Source organism: Myotis nattereri (assembly GCF_964212035.1).
Source record: "Myotis nattereri genome assembly, chromosome: 15".
Taxonomy (NCBI): Eukaryota; Metazoa; Chordata; class Mammalia; order Chiroptera; family Vespertilionidae; genus Myotis; species Myotis nattereri.
In genome coordinates, this window is record NC_138090.1 from 57,842,564 (window position 1) to 57,856,249 (window position 13,686).

Here is a 13,686-nt window from a genome sequence, read left to right on the forward strand (position 1 = left end):
GCCTCGCAGCCCGGAGCCCGCCCAGGAGTGAGCCAGGAGAAGCAGCCTCCCGGCCCCCACTCCGCTTCCTAGCTTCCCACGCGGTGACGCTTGGCCGTTGCCATGGATACCTTGGGCGGCAAGCACTCGGAACTACCTTTCCCAGAAGGCTCAGCGCGTGAGCCCCTCCCGCACGGGGCCAATGAGCGCTGGCCGGGGCTGGACTTCCGGCCTCCAAGACTGTCACTGGGCTCAGGGCTGTCGGGCCGTCCCCGGTGCTGGGGCCGGAGCGCGGCTGGCCCGGCCGGTTCTCCGGGAGGTTCTGGAGGCCGGAGGCGTGGGGCCCGGCCCGCTCCACGCGCGCCCCCGGCCACGCCCCCGCCCCGCAGCCGCGGTCGCTCGGGTGCAGCGTGGGCAGCCCCCAGGGGCCTCGGGGCGGCGCCGACCCGCGCGCTCTCCGGCCTCCGTGGCGCCGCAGGGTTGGCGCGTGGCGGTCCGCGCCCTGGACGCACCGGGGGACTGAGGCCAGGAGCGGGGGTCCGGCTGGGCCGTCGCCAGCGCCGGTTCCGATGGCCGCGGCGACGCAGGTGAGTAGGAGGACCCCCTCCTCCTCCTGCCCCTCGGACCCGAGCCCCAGCGGGGTCTCCCCTCCCGGATGCGCCCTGGGCACGGTGCCAGGCCAGCGGAGCGCGCGCGGGCGGGGTCCCCACCTCTGGAGGCCGAGCGGGGAGGGGGCACCCACGTGGGAAAGCTGGGGTGGGAGGCACTTCCGGACCAGAGCTGCGCCGCGTGGAGCTCCCTGGGGAGAGGATGGCTGGCCAGGCCAAGAATGGACCATGGCGAGGGCGCGGGAGCTGCGGGAGGTTTGGAGATGCTTTAGGTCAGAAATTTTAAATATACGTGTGTATATGTATCAATTGATTTCAGAGAGGAAGGGAGAGACAAAAACATCAATGATGAGAGAGACTCATTGATCAGCTGCCTCCTGCAGGCCCCACACTGGGGATGAGCCTGCAACCCGGGCCTGTGCCGGGACCGGGACATAGGTGGACGCCCCACCCTGAGCCACCTGGGCCGTTAGGTTTAACCTGTCTCGCCGTTTCCGCGTGGAGGGTAGCTGCGTGGTGGGAGGCCGGGGGGCAAGGGGTGCAGGGAGCAGGCGATGATGGCAGGCGGACCATACTGGAGACAGAAAATCGGTTGCATTCCCAGCACAGAGGCCCATTATCCAGTTCCAGGCATGTGAGGGGGCGGTGCCCTGAGGGACGGACCTTCACAGGTTTCCTAGTCTGAGCACCGGAAGAATGGAGCTGCTGGACACGAAATCCGGAATTTGCAGGGACGTCGGGCTTCAGGGGGCAATCAGCAGGGGTCTGCCCCACCTCCGAGTGGTGTCCTGAGCCCAGGCAGGGAGTCAGGTCGGGGAGGGGATCCCACCACCTCCCAGAGACGGGCAGTCAGTGCCCCAAGGAGAGGAGGACGCCCGCAGTGCCCACGGGTCTCAGGAAGGCTGGCAGGTGGCGCTGAGTGAGAAGGACATAGAAAGGCCATGGCCCTGCCACCGTGGCTCAGTGGCTTGAGCATCAACCTATGACCCAGGAGGTCATGGTTTGATTCCCATCAGGGCACATGCCCAGACTGTGGGCTCCATCCCCAGTGCAGGGCATACAGGAGGCAGCCGGTCCATGATTCTCATCATTGATGTTTCTCTCTCTCCCTCTCTGAAATCAATAAAAATATATTTTTAAAAAAGATGAAGGAGCGTGGCTAGGAGGGGAGGAACTGGCTCCTGTCTGCCCGCCGGAGTGGAGACTGAGGGGACCAGCCAGTCCTTCGGGCAGTTTCAGCGAGGCCGTGTGGCGGGACCACTAGGAATTAATCCTACAGCTGCTTATGGCGAGAGCAGTGGGAGCACATCTGGGGAGGCGCAGCTGGAGCACCAGCTGTGGGATGGCCTGGGCCTGCCCGTGGGGTGGCAGCCAGTGGGCGGCCGGGGTGTCTGGAGTGGCCAGCGGGCAGGCGAGGAGGCATCTAAGACGTTCCAGGGGTGGGGAACGCCCGGCCCGCGGGCCACAGAAGGCCGTGAAGTCATTTGATCTGGCCCTGCCAAGGCACGAGGGGAGAGTTAATGAAATGTTTGACCAAATAGCGCAGGCTACTTTGTTTTTTTTAATATATTTTATTGATTTTTTACAGAGAGGAAGGGAGAAGGATAGAGAGTTAGAAACATCGATAAGAGAGAAACATCCATCAGCTGCCTCCTGCACACCCTCTACTGGGGATGTGCCCGCAACCAAGGTACATGCCCCTGACCGGAATCGAACCCGGGACCCTTCAGTCCGCAGGCCAGCACTCTAGCCACTGAGCCAAACTGGTCAGGGCCTACTTTTTAAGTTGATAATTTTGCATGGCCTGTGAATGACGTTATACACATCCTAATGGCCCTTGGCAGAAAAAAGGGTCCCACCCCTGACCAGACAAAGAGGGGCCCACATGGGTGAGGGGGGCTGCACCTGCAGAGCCCTGGTGGGGAGGGGGAATGTCTGAGGGCCCTTGAGGGAAGTGGCCGTAGGGACAGGGAGTCCTGGGTCACAGGGCCGTAACGTAGGCCGTGCCGGTCTCCCCCCGCCCACTGTCGCAGGCGCTGATGGTCTTCGAGGATGTGGCCGTGTACTTCTCCCGGGAAGAGTGGGGGCTCTTGGACTCGGCCCAGAGGGCCTTGTACCGCCAGGTGATGCTGGAGAACTTCGCCCACGTGGCCTCGCTGGGTAAGGCCCTGGGTCCCCCCGGGAAAGCTTGTCGTTGCCAGAACGAACCCCCTCACCTCCCATGGGCCTCTGAGCAGCCCCACTCCCCCGGCCGTGGCACCTCAGGGCCTGGGCTCCGCGCTCTTCCTCCGGCCCTGCCGACGCGGTCCTCCCCACGGGCACAGGAAGCTGTCCCTGGGAGCCCTGATGCGGACAGTCCTGTCGGGCAGCTGGCTGGCATGAACTGGAGCCTGCCCCTCACTCGCTCGCCTGCCCCTTGCAGGACTGTCTGCCTCCCGACCTCGGATAGTCCTCCAGCTAGAGCGCGGTGAGGAGCCCTGGGTTCTCAGGGGGCTGGATGTGGCCCTGGCCAGGGACGCCCAGAGGAGGCCCAGCCCTGGTGAGTGGGACCCCCCGGGGGCCAGGGAGGGGGGTCCCTCTTCCCCACACTCTGCTGCCTCCCCCCTCACTCCCTCCTGTTCTCCTTCCATCATGAGCCTCTCCTGGAGGCTCCAGCCTTGGCTGCCCTCAAAGGGGGAGCTCCGAGGGCACCCAGGCCGCGGTGAGAGCTCAGAATCCCACCCCAGCCAGCGTGTTGGCCTCACACCTTCCCTGTCTCCCCTCGCGGCCTCCTCTGCGGCCGGCCCTTCACTTTCCCTCCCGCGCTCCTTGTTTCTCGAGCACTTGCAGTGGCCAGGCCGCTTCTCGGGGTCACCAGGGACCCTGCCTCGGCCGGGACGTTCCTGGTACTGCCGGCCTGGCGTTGGCTGTGCTGGAGGAGGGGAGGCAGCAAACAGGGTCCATGATCAAACTCTCGGCTCAGGCAGCCACAAGTCGGGGTCGCTGCCGACAGGACGGCTGAGTTCTCTGCAGCTTCCAGCCCCAGACCTGGGGCCCCCCTTGCCCGCCCGCCCGCCCGGGTCCCCTCCTCCTGGTCAGGTGACCCAGGCACCCACTGCTTCTGGTCCCTCAGGTTCGCAGCGCCCGGCGGAGGACAGAGCTGGTTCTGGGGAAGCAGCATGGCCCTTCCCGGAAAGGCGCCCCCTGACACCTCCCTGGGTCCCCCGCACCCCTGCTGCCTGTGAGCCCGGAGATCGCCTGGAGGGGCGTCGGGGCAGCTCCTCGTCTGGAGAGAGAAAGCCCACGGGGGTCTCCGTGATCTACTGGGAGCGGCTCCTGCTGGGCCCGGGCAGCGGGGAGGCGGGTGTGAGCCTGCGGCTGACACCCCAGCTGCGGGCGCCCGCGGGCAGCGCACCCACAGGGGCCGCTCTCACCGATCTGGCCCAGCCGGGCCCGCAGCCGCAGGAGCCCCCGGGGCGGGAGCCCCCGGGGAGGACCTTCCAGAGCGTCCCCGGCCTCGGGGCCGGCCACCCCACGGGGCAGCTAGGCCTGGGGGCAGCTTGGCACGAGCCTCGGACGCTCCTCGCCGCCGCCGGCCGGGAGCCCCCACCCTGGGCGGAGCTGGGCGAGGCCCTGCACGCGGCGGGCCCCGGCCTCCTGCCCGGAGAGAAGACCTTCGAGTGCCGGGCCTGCAGCAAAGTCTTCGTCAAGAGCTCGGACCTGCTCAAGCACCTGCGCACGCACACGGGCGAGCGGCCCTACGAGTGCGCGCAGTGCGGCAAGGCCTTCAGCCAGACCTCGCACCTGACGCAGCACCAGCGCATCCACAGCGGCGAGACGCCCTACGCCTGCCCGGCCTGCGGCAAGGCCTTCCGCCACAGCTCCTCGCTGGTGCGGCACCAGCGCATCCACACGGCCGAGAAGGCCTTCCGCTGCGGCGAGTGCGGCAAGGCCTTCAGCCACGGCTCCAACCTCAGCCAGCACCGCAAGATCCATGCGGGCGGCCGGCCCTACGCCTGCGCGCGCTGCGGCCGGCGCTTCTGCCGCAACTCGCACCTCATCCAGCACGAGCGCACGCACACGGGCGAGAAGCCGTACGCCTGCGCGCTGTGCGGGGCCGCCTTCAGCCAGGGCTCCTCGCTCTTCAAGCACCAGCGCGTGCACACGGGCGAGAAGCCCTTCAGCTGCGCGCAGTGCGGCCGCGCCTTCAGCCACAGCTCCAACCTCACGCAGCACCAGCTGCTGCACACGGGCGAGCGGCCCTTCCGCTGCGCCGACTGCGGCAAGGCCTTCGCCAAGGGCGCCGTGCTGCTCAGCCACCGGCGCATCCACACGGGCGAGAAGCCCTTCGTGTGCGCGCAGTGCGGCCGCGCCTTCCGCGAGCGCCCGGCCCTGTTCCACCACCAGCGGATCCACACCGGGGAGAAGCCCGCGCGGCGGCGCCGTGGGGCTCCCGGGGACCGGCCCGCCCTCGCCGCAGGCCCGGCCGCGGGGCCGGCGTCCAAGCAGGCGGAGGCCTGAGGCCCAGCTCCGCCCGTGCAGCCCCTCCCACGGCCAACGGGGGTCCCCCTGGCGAAGCCTGTGCGCGCGCTCGGGTTCCAGCCCCAGTGGTGACGGGATTGGCACTGCGCCGCCTCCATCCCAGAGACCGCTCTGCAGAACGGAGAGGAGGCGGGCACTTCGGTGGGGCCGGGGCATGGCGGTCAGAACCGGGGGGAGGCCGCATGGTGGCGCCCCTTGTCCCGGGGTATGCCTGGACCCGGGGGAGTGGGAGTGGAGGTGGTGCATCCCTGGCTGCCAAGGGGACCCACCCCCACCCCCCATGGTCCACAGACAGGCTGCAGCTCTACCTGTGGCCTCTCACAGGGACCCGGGTTGAAACCAAGTCCCTGCAGCTCTGGGGGGTGGGGGGCCACACGCCCTGGTGCCGGTCTGCGGGCTGTTACCACCCACGTGGTCTGTCGGGAGCCGCTCCGGACCGGGTGGGCGGGCGGCTGAAGCTGTGCCAGATTGACCATCTATGTCTGTTCCGAGTACAACTGCTACCCTTTTCCTCAGTAAAAAGACAATTAACTTTCCTGGGAGTGAGGCTGAAGGTCGACACGGGCCCTGGTGTGCTAAGGGCCCCCCCCCCTGCCTGCCTCAGTGTCCCCACCGCGTGGGGGTGTCACGCTGAGGGGGGACCTCAGGAGGGCGCCACACACGGGCAGAGACCCATCCTGTCTCCTCCTGTCAGGGCAGTGAGGACGTAAAGGCTCCTGGAAGCTGGACTTTGGTAACAGGCCAGGCCAGTGCTGAGGCCCGGATGCGAACCTGCAGCAGGGCAGACGGGAGGAGCATGGCTGGGAGCCATCGCTCTGTCTCCCCAGACCTCCACCTCCTGTGGGCTGGCCACCTGCAGGGAGCCGACCAGGCCCCCCCGCCCCCCTCACAGCCAGCAGACCAGAGCCTGGGGGTGGAAGTGAGCTGTCTGGATGCTGGGCCTGGCTCAGCTGTGCCCAACTCGCACCCCCTCTCTGCGCCCCCAACTCGCACCCCCTCTCTGCGCCCCCAACCCACACCCCCTCTCTGCGCCCCCAACCCACACCCCCTCTCTGCGCCCCCAACTCACACCCCCTATCTGCGCCCCCAACCCACACCCCCTCTCTGCGCCCCCAACCCACACCCCCTCTCTGTGCCCCCAACTCACACCCCCTCTCTGTGCCCCCAACGCGCACCCCCTCTCTGCGCCCCCAACTCACACCCCCTCTCTGCGCCCCCAACCCACACCCCCTCTCTGCGCCCCCAACCCACACCCCCTCTCTGTGCCCCCAACTCACACCCCCTCTCTGCGCCCCCAACTCACACCCCCTCTCTGTGCCCCCAACTCACACCCCCTCTCTGCGCCCCCAACTCACACCCCCTCTCTGTGCCCCCAACCCACACCCCCTCTCTGCGCCCCCAACCCACACCCCCTCTCTGTGCCCCCAACCCACACCCCCTCTCTGTGCCCCCAACCCACACCCCCTCTCTGCGCCCCCAACTCACACCCCCTCTCTGTGCCCCCAACCCACACCCCCTCTCTGCGCCCCCAACCCACACCCCCTCTCTGCGCCCCCAACTCACACCCCCTCTCTGTGCCCCCAACCCACACCCCCTCTCTGTGCCCCCAACTCACACCCCCTCTCTGTGCCCCCAACTCACACCCCCTCTCTGTGCCCCCAACTCACACCCCCTCTCTGTGCCCCCAACCCACACCCCCTCTCTGCGCCCCCAACTCACACCCCCTCTCTGTGCCCCCAACTCACACCCCCTCTCTGCGCCCCCAACTCACACCCCCTCTCTGCGCCCCCAACTCACACCCCCTCTCTGTGCCCCCAACTCACACCCCCTCTCTGTGCCCCCAACTCACACCCCCTCTCTGTGCCCCCAACTCACACCCCCTCTCTGCGCCCCCAACTCACACCCCCTCTCTGCGCCCCCAACTCACACCCCCTCTCTGTGCCCCCAACTCACACCCCCTCTCTGCGCCCCCAACTCACACCCCCTCTCTGTGCCCCCAACTCACACCCCCTCTCTGCGCCCCCAACTCACACCCCCTCTCTGTGCCCCCAACCCACACCCCCTCTCTGTGCCCCCAACTCACACCCCCTCTCTGTGCCCCCAACTCACACCCCCTCTCTGTGCCCCCAACTCACACCCCCTCTCTGTGCCCCCAACCCACACCCCCTCTCTGTGCCCCCAACCCACACCCCCTCTCTGCGCCCCCAACTCACACCCCCTCTCTGTGCCCCCAACCCGCACCCCCTCTCTGTGCCCCCAACCCACACCCCCTCTCTGCGCCCCCAACTCACACCCCCTCTCTGTGCCCCCAACTCACACCCCCTCTCTGTGCCCCCAACCCGCACCCCCTCTCTGTGCCCCCAACCCGCACCCCCTCTCTGTGCCCCCAACTCACACCCCCTCTCTGTGCCCCCAACTCACACCCCCTCTCTGTGCCCCCAACCCACACCCCCTCTCTGTGCCCCCAACTCACACCCCCTCTCTGCGCCCCCAACTCACACCCCCTCTCTGTGCCCCCAACTCACACCCCCTCTCTGTGCCCCCAACTCACACCCCCTCTCTGTGCCCCCAACCCACACCCCCTCTCTGTGCCCCCAACCCACACCCCCTCTCTGCGCCCCCAACTCACACCCCCTCTCTGTGCCCCCAACCCGCACCCCCTCTCTGTGCCCCCAACCCACACCCCCTCTCTGCGCCCCCAACTCACACCCCCTCTCTGTGCCCCCAACTCACACCCCCTCTCTGTGCCCCCAACTCACACCCCCTCTCTGTGCCCCCAACTCGCACCCCCTCTCTGTGCCCCCAACTCACACCCCCATAGCAAGGGCATTCTGCACCTAAGTGGGAACGGTGAGAGTCGTTTCTGGGGGATCCCCACTCCCTAAGCCCCCACACAACAGCCCCATCTGATGCTGCTGCTGGGAAGAGCTGACAAGCCCAGCCATGCACCGCTCAGAGCTCCCCTCCAGTCGGTGATGAAGAAAGACCACAGCTCTTTATCTCGAGCTGGCAGCCAGGGGTTCCTCGGCCTCAGAAGAAACCAGACAAACAGGTAGATGCATTTTGGGATTGAATAGGTCGTGTTCCAGCCACTTGATGTGTGGAAGCAAAATTGGCCTCACCCCGGTCAGATTATAAAAACGAGTACATTGCCTACTGAGATAAACTAAAAATAAAGGTCAGCTTACTAGTTCTGGCCCCCAAAGTAAGTGAGAGGCTGAGCACGTCCCATAAGCCTTCACCTTGCAGTACAGTTCTGCTATCTGAAGGTGTGTCAGACTCGGGATGTAAATCATGGGGCAGTTTCCTCCTCGGTAAACGTGCCCACCGGGGAAGGGCGCCCCGCGGAGGTCGAGGGAGGGACCAGCACCCTCCTCGCTGGAGAAAGCCACGGATCAGGAGGGCCGTCCTAGCCGGACCCCGCTTCCTTGTGCGACCACCCGGAGACGAGTCTGCCGAACTAGTACACGACCCGGGCCTCTGCGCAGGGCCGGACGACGCTCCCGCTGTTGCCTTAGAAACTGCTTCTGGCGCGCGGACGCTGGAACGCCGTTACCAAGGCGACGACTCGGCGACCAAAAAACGAGCCTCTTGCAGCGCGCTGGGGGTGGGGCCTGCGCAGTGGGCCAACTCTGATTGGTCGAAAAGGCAGGTCTCTCACCTCGCTTAACCAATAGGACCTCGGTCCGATTTGCACATGCGCAGGATTTTAACGGCCCGAGCAGTTGGTGAGTCCTAAGACCCGGATGCAAAGAGAACGGCCGCCAGTGAGGGAGGGGAGTCCCGCGAACTGAGCTGCTCTGCAGACTCCTCTCCCCAAGGACGGGAGCAGTTCTCAGGCGTGAGAGGCCTCTGACAATGAGCCTCCGCCGGCGGATGCCGCGCCCGTCCTTGCTTACGGAGGCTCATGGGAAATGTAGTCCATAGGGAGGGCGGTGCCTAGGGAGCAGGGGCCTGATTGGCCAGAGCGACGTCACCAGGGCAACGAACGGAGGGGCGGGGCGTCGCGGTGCCGTTGACCCGGAAGCGGCCTCCAGCGCCGGCGCGGCGGCGGCGGTGAGCGCGGTGGGGCTGGGCTGCGCGCGGTTTCCCCACCTCCCGCGACCCGGCCCCTCCTCCCTGCGCTCGGGGGCGCCGCCGACCTCCCGCGCTTCTCCCGCCTCCTCCGGGAAGGCCTCCTCCCTCCTCCCATTTGCGGGAGACGAGCCCCGGAGGCTGGTTCCCGGGTCGGGCAGCCCCCCAGGTGGACGAGTTTCTCAGTGTCCGGCTCGCGGCTCCGTTCACACGCTCGGTCCAGGCTGCGCGCGGCACGCTCAGCGCGCTGTGGTCGGCGAGCACGGAGCCCCCAAGTCCAGCCTCGACCCCGGGCGCCGCCGGGGCCCCCCATAGCCCGCCCCGCAGGACGCCCACCTCCGCCCACGGGCCCTTCCCCTCCGACCCCCACCCCCTCCCGGCCCCACTTCTCGCGGCTGCACCGCCTGACCCGGGACCGACCTCTCCCCCGCTCCCTGTCCCCAAAGGCTGGCGCTTTCCCGGACGCTCCACTGAGCAACCTGCTCCAAGCTCGTGGCCCGAGATCGGCGCCCTGACCCTCCGTCTCTGCAGGTCCCTCTCGGCTCCAGGAAGGCTCCCGGCGCGACCATGCCGTCCCCGCTGGGCGCCCCGCGCCCGCCCTCCGTGCGCCCCGCGCCCGCCCCGGAGGACCCCGAGGCCGCGCGCCTGCGCTTCCGGGGGTTCCGCTACCGGGAGGTGGCGGGTCCCCGGGAGGCCCTGGCCCAGCTCCGCGGGCTGTGCCGCCAGTGGCTGCGGCCCGAGGCGCACTCCAAGGAGCAGATGCTGGAGCTGCTGGTGCTCGAGCAGTTCCTGGGCGCGCTGCCCCCCGAGATCCAGGCCTGGGTGCAGGGCCAGGGGCCGGGCAGCCCCGAGGAGGCCGCGGCCCTGGTGGAGGGGCTCCAGCGGGACCCCGGGCAGCTGCTGGGCTGGGTGAGTGCAGCCGGCCGGCCTGTGGAGGGACAGACGGACGGAGGGAGACGGGAGCCCCCGGTGACCAGCCTCCCCCCCTCAGATCACAGCCCAGGTCCTGAAGCAGGCGGTGCCCCCGGAGGCACAGAAGGCAGAGGACTCCCTGGCCAGTCTCCACTCCCCAGAGAGAGGGCAGCCCCTCGGGGCAGCTGCTGGGGAGGGGCCGGAGGGTGCCCAGCTCGGGGGCTGCCCTGTGAAGAGGGAGCCTGAGGCTGAGGCGCAGGAGATGGGTGAGCGTGGGGGCTCCTGGCGGGAGTGTGGGCAGCCATCGCCGGGTGGGGACCCCGAGGGGCCCCGAGAGGCGGGAGGATGGCTGTGAGCCCTGTGCCTGCTGGCGGAGGAGGGCAGCAGCTGCAGCTGGAGGCTGCCCTGACACCCATCGGCCTCACTTCCTAGCCTCCGCCAGCCCCCCAAGTCCGGTCCAGTCCCAAGAGGGGCCAGTTGGACCTGGGGAACCTGACGCGGCGTCCTTCCACCCGCCCAGGATGCAGGTGAGCAGCCCCAGGTTTTCCAGGCTCCTTGGCCAGCCATGGTGGGCTCTCTGCTGTCCAGATTGGAGTCGGGTCAGATCTCCCTGCGGGACAGAGGGACAGACGGGTGTCTCTGCAGTTGGGGGCGTTTTAGAAACGGGGTTCAGAGTGAGGGGAAGCGTTGGGGGCTGGCCTCCTCACCAAGCAGTCAGTGGGGGGTTGCGGCCCCGGGGATTTGCACCCTGGTGTGCAGGGGGGAGGGACAGCCCTGCCTCCCAGCCCCTCGGGGGTCAGTGGGAGGTTCCCCCTGGGAACTGCCCGCAGCTCCTCCCTCCGCCGGGTGTGGGGGCTCCGCGGGCCCTGCTGCCTGGAGTGTTTGCTCTGAGTGTGGGCAGCAGTCCCCCCGCCCCACAATTCGCTCCTCAGCCGCTCCCCTCCGCGTGCCAGTGGAAGGACCAGCTCAGATGAGCTTGGAAGCCCCTTCCACGCCTGATGGCCCCTAGGAAATCGAGGGGGTGGCAGAGGCAGAGTTCAAGTCCTCCTCACCTCCAGCCAGCACCGTCCTGGCTGTGGCTGCGGCCTGCCCTGTCACCACTTATTTTCCCAGCCCAGCAAAGCCCCTCCCAGCGATGGGACTCTGGGAGCTGATGAGGGGACACCGCATAGGCTAGGAGGGGGGACCCCATGGGCCAGGAGTGCGTCCAGGGGTGGGGGAGCCCCAAAGCGCTCCCCTGTGCACACAGAGGACACAGTCCATCGCCCCACCCATGTACGGCACCTGCACCTGCATCACTGCTCCCCGGGGTGCGGCTGCACCTTCTGTCTGAGCCCCCCTCAGCCAGGCGCCCACATCTGGTTGCCGTGACCCCAAGGAGGGTCTCCGGGGGGAGAGGTGTCTGGAGGCCCCTGGTTTTCTGCGGGGGACACACTGCTCAAGCCACAGGGCGGGGCGGGCTGGCCTGTCTCTGCCTCCCCACAGCCCAGGGGTCCTGAGCTCGGTCTGTCCGGCCAGAAGTGGGGTGGGGCCGCTCCCTCCCTGCCCGGCTTCCCCAGCCCTCACACCCCATCTCGGAGTCATCTGAGGCTGTGGAGGGGCGGGGGGGGGGGGCGGATGGAGGCCCCGCAGTGATGGCCAACTCGGGGCAGGAGGAGTGGGGGCTGCTGGACCCGTCGCAGAAGGAGCTGTACTGGGACGAGATGCTGGAGAAGTACGGCTCCGTGGTCTCCCAGGGTGAGGACGGCGCCCACCCCCAGCTGCTTGCACCCCGCCTCCCTGCGCGCCCCCCAGCTGCCTGCACCCCGCCTCCCTGCGCGCCCCCCAGCTGCCTGCACCCCGCCTCCCTGCGCGCCCCCCAGCTGCCTGCACCCCGCCTCCCTGCGCGCCCCCCAGCTGCTTGCACCCCGCCTCCCTGCGCGCCCCCCAGCTGCTTGCACCCCGCCTCCCTGCGCGCCCCCCAGCTGCCTGCACCCCGCCTCCCTGCGCGCCCCCCGCTGCCTGCACCCCGCCTTCTCCCTCCTTCCAGAGGGGCGCCCAGGCCCCACCCCGCCCCTCGGTGAGCTGGGCCCTCACCCGCCCCCGCCCCCATCAGGGTTACCGCCTCCCCTGCCGGACCCGCGGGCCGAGTTGGAGCCGGGGTTGGAGCCGGGGTCGCCGAGCGCGGGGGCCGAGGGCCCGGGCAGCCTCCGCACGGGTGAGCGCAGCCCCGCCCATGAGACGCGGCACCGGACCCGGGCGGGTGGCGGCTGGTGTGGCGCGCACGCGGGGGGCCCAGAGGGAAGGGGAACCAGTGTCCCAGCGCCGGGCCACCGGGCCGCCCGTCCTCCCCAGGAGCTGAGCGCGAGGGCCCGTCGGGGTCCGCCGCGTCGGTGCCGCCGCCCCCGGAGCCGGACGCCGCGCGCAGCCAGCCCTACACCTGCGAGCAGTGCGGCCGCGGCTTCGACTGGAAGTCGGTGTTCGTCATCCACCACCGCGCGCACCAGGGCGGCCCGGGCGCCCCGCGGCCGCTGCAGGGACCCCGGGAGCCGGGCGCCCCGCGCCACCCCCGGCGCGCGCCCCCGGGCGCCCGGAGCTACACGTGCGCCGAGTGCGGGCGCGGCTTCAGCTGGAAGTCGCAGCTCGTGATCCACCGCAAGAGCCACGCCGCCCGCCAGCGCCACGTGTGCGGGGACTGCGGCCGCGGCTTCGACTGGAAATCCCAGCTGGTCATCCACCGGCGGGGCCACCGGCCCGGGGACCCCTGAGCGGGAGGCGGCGGCCCCCCTCGGGCCTCGGGGCCTGGACCAGCCTGCTGGCTGCCGCCTGGAGGACCTGGGGCAGCCGAGGGCGCAGGAGCGGGGCGAGTGCCCGGGAAGAGCCCTCCGGAAAGCCACCGGCGCCGGGAAGCCCGCTTCCCTCCCCCGACCTGGGGCCTGGGTCGCCAGGGTGACCTCCCGGCTCCCTTCTCCCCACGTGGGACTGACGGAGGCTGACGGCGCTCCTGCCCCGGGACCCGCCAGCCCCGGTGCGATGCTCAGAAACCACCTCTTCCTCCGCCCCGAGCTGCCGGTCTCCCCTGGAAGACGCAGGAGCCCGGAGGCAGGGCCGCTGTTGCCGGGGAGGGAGCCGCACGCTCTCCGCGGCCGCGGGTTTGCAATGAACCCCGCTTTCCCCGTCGGGAGGTTCCTGGCGGCGACGCTGGCCTCTGGCTTCTGCGGTCAGGCGGTCAGCGGTCAGCGGCTCCTCCCGCCTTGCTGTCCTTGGGCTCCCGAGTCCCAGCTTGAGCGGACGCCGAGGGGACTTACTATTTGTTAAAACTGACTTTAAAGAGAAGGGGAAGGAGAGACAGACATCAAGTTGCCGGTCCACTGACGTGCGTTCACCGGCTGGGTCCTGTGCGCTGGCGGGAGATCAAACCCAAACCTCCAACCAGCCGAGCTTCGGTCAGAGCAGGGACTCTTTTTTTTCTCGGTGACACGCTTATTTATTTATTGTTTCTCTCATGTTATAGAACATATTAGATCTTGTTTAAGCTCTAAAGCCTTTTTTTTGTCTAAAGTTTTACATTGTCTCCTTTTTCTCCAATTGAACCCCCTCCCCCCAGCCATCC

General features: G+C 68.6%; 2 protein-coding genes across 3 annotated transcripts; both read left to right on the forward strand.

The window, feature by feature from the left end:
* The first annotated feature begins 230 nt into the window (after nt 1–230).
* ZNF324 (zinc finger protein 324) lies at nt 231–5,644 on the forward strand. The gene is made up of 4 exons (XM_081107272.1): nt 231–566; nt 2,621–2,747; nt 3,010–3,126; nt 3,700–5,644. The coding sequence occupies exons 1-4, from the start codon at nt 549–551 to the stop codon at nt 5,085–5,087; spliced, it is 1,650 nt and encodes a 549-aa protein (XP_080963398.1). The 5' UTR covers nt 231–548; the 3' UTR covers nt 5,088–5,644.
* Nucleotides 5,645–9,658: 4,014 nt separating this feature from the next.
* ZNF446 (zinc finger protein 446) lies at nt 9,659–13,634 on the forward strand. 2 transcript variants are annotated; one of them, XM_081107273.1, is made up of 6 exons: nt 9,659–10,091; nt 10,174–10,360; nt 10,527–10,621; nt 11,747–11,831; nt 12,190–12,291; nt 12,429–13,634. In XM_081107273.1, exons 1-6 carry the CDS (start codon nt 9,750–9,752, stop codon nt 12,839–12,841), a joined length of 1,224 nt encoding a protein of 407 aa, XP_080963399.1. In that variant the 5' UTR covers nt 9,659–9,749; the 3' UTR covers nt 12,842–13,634. The 2 variants fall into 2 exon arrangements, with proteins under 2 accessions (XP_080963399.1, XP_080963400.1); XM_081107274.1 differs by lacking the exon at nt 12,190–12,291.
* Nucleotides 13,635–13,686: the final 52 nt, after the last annotated feature.

Coding starts and splice junctions, on each gene's coding strand:
- ZNF324 (XM_081107272.1), top strand. Junction 2,748..3,009: donor CGCCCACGTGGCCTCGCTGG/GTAAGGCCCTGG, acceptor TGCCCCTTGCAG/GACTGTCTGCCTCCCGACCT. Junction 3,127..3,699: donor CCAGAGGAGGCCCAGCCCTG/GTGAGTGGGACC, acceptor CTGGTCCCTCAG/GTTCGCAGCGCCCGGCGGAG.
- ZNF446 (XM_081107273.1), top strand. CDS start 9,750: ATGCCGTCCCCGCTGGGCGCCCCGCGCCCGCCCTCCGTGCGCCCCGCG. Junction 10,092..10,173: donor CCGGGCAGCTGCTGGGCTGG/GTGAGTGCAGCC, acceptor TCCCCCCCTCAG/ATCACAGCCCAGGTCCTGAA. Junction 10,622..11,746: donor TCCACCCGCCCAGGATGCAG/GTGAGCAGCCCC, acceptor AACTCGGGGCAG/GAGGAGTGGGGGCTGCTGGA.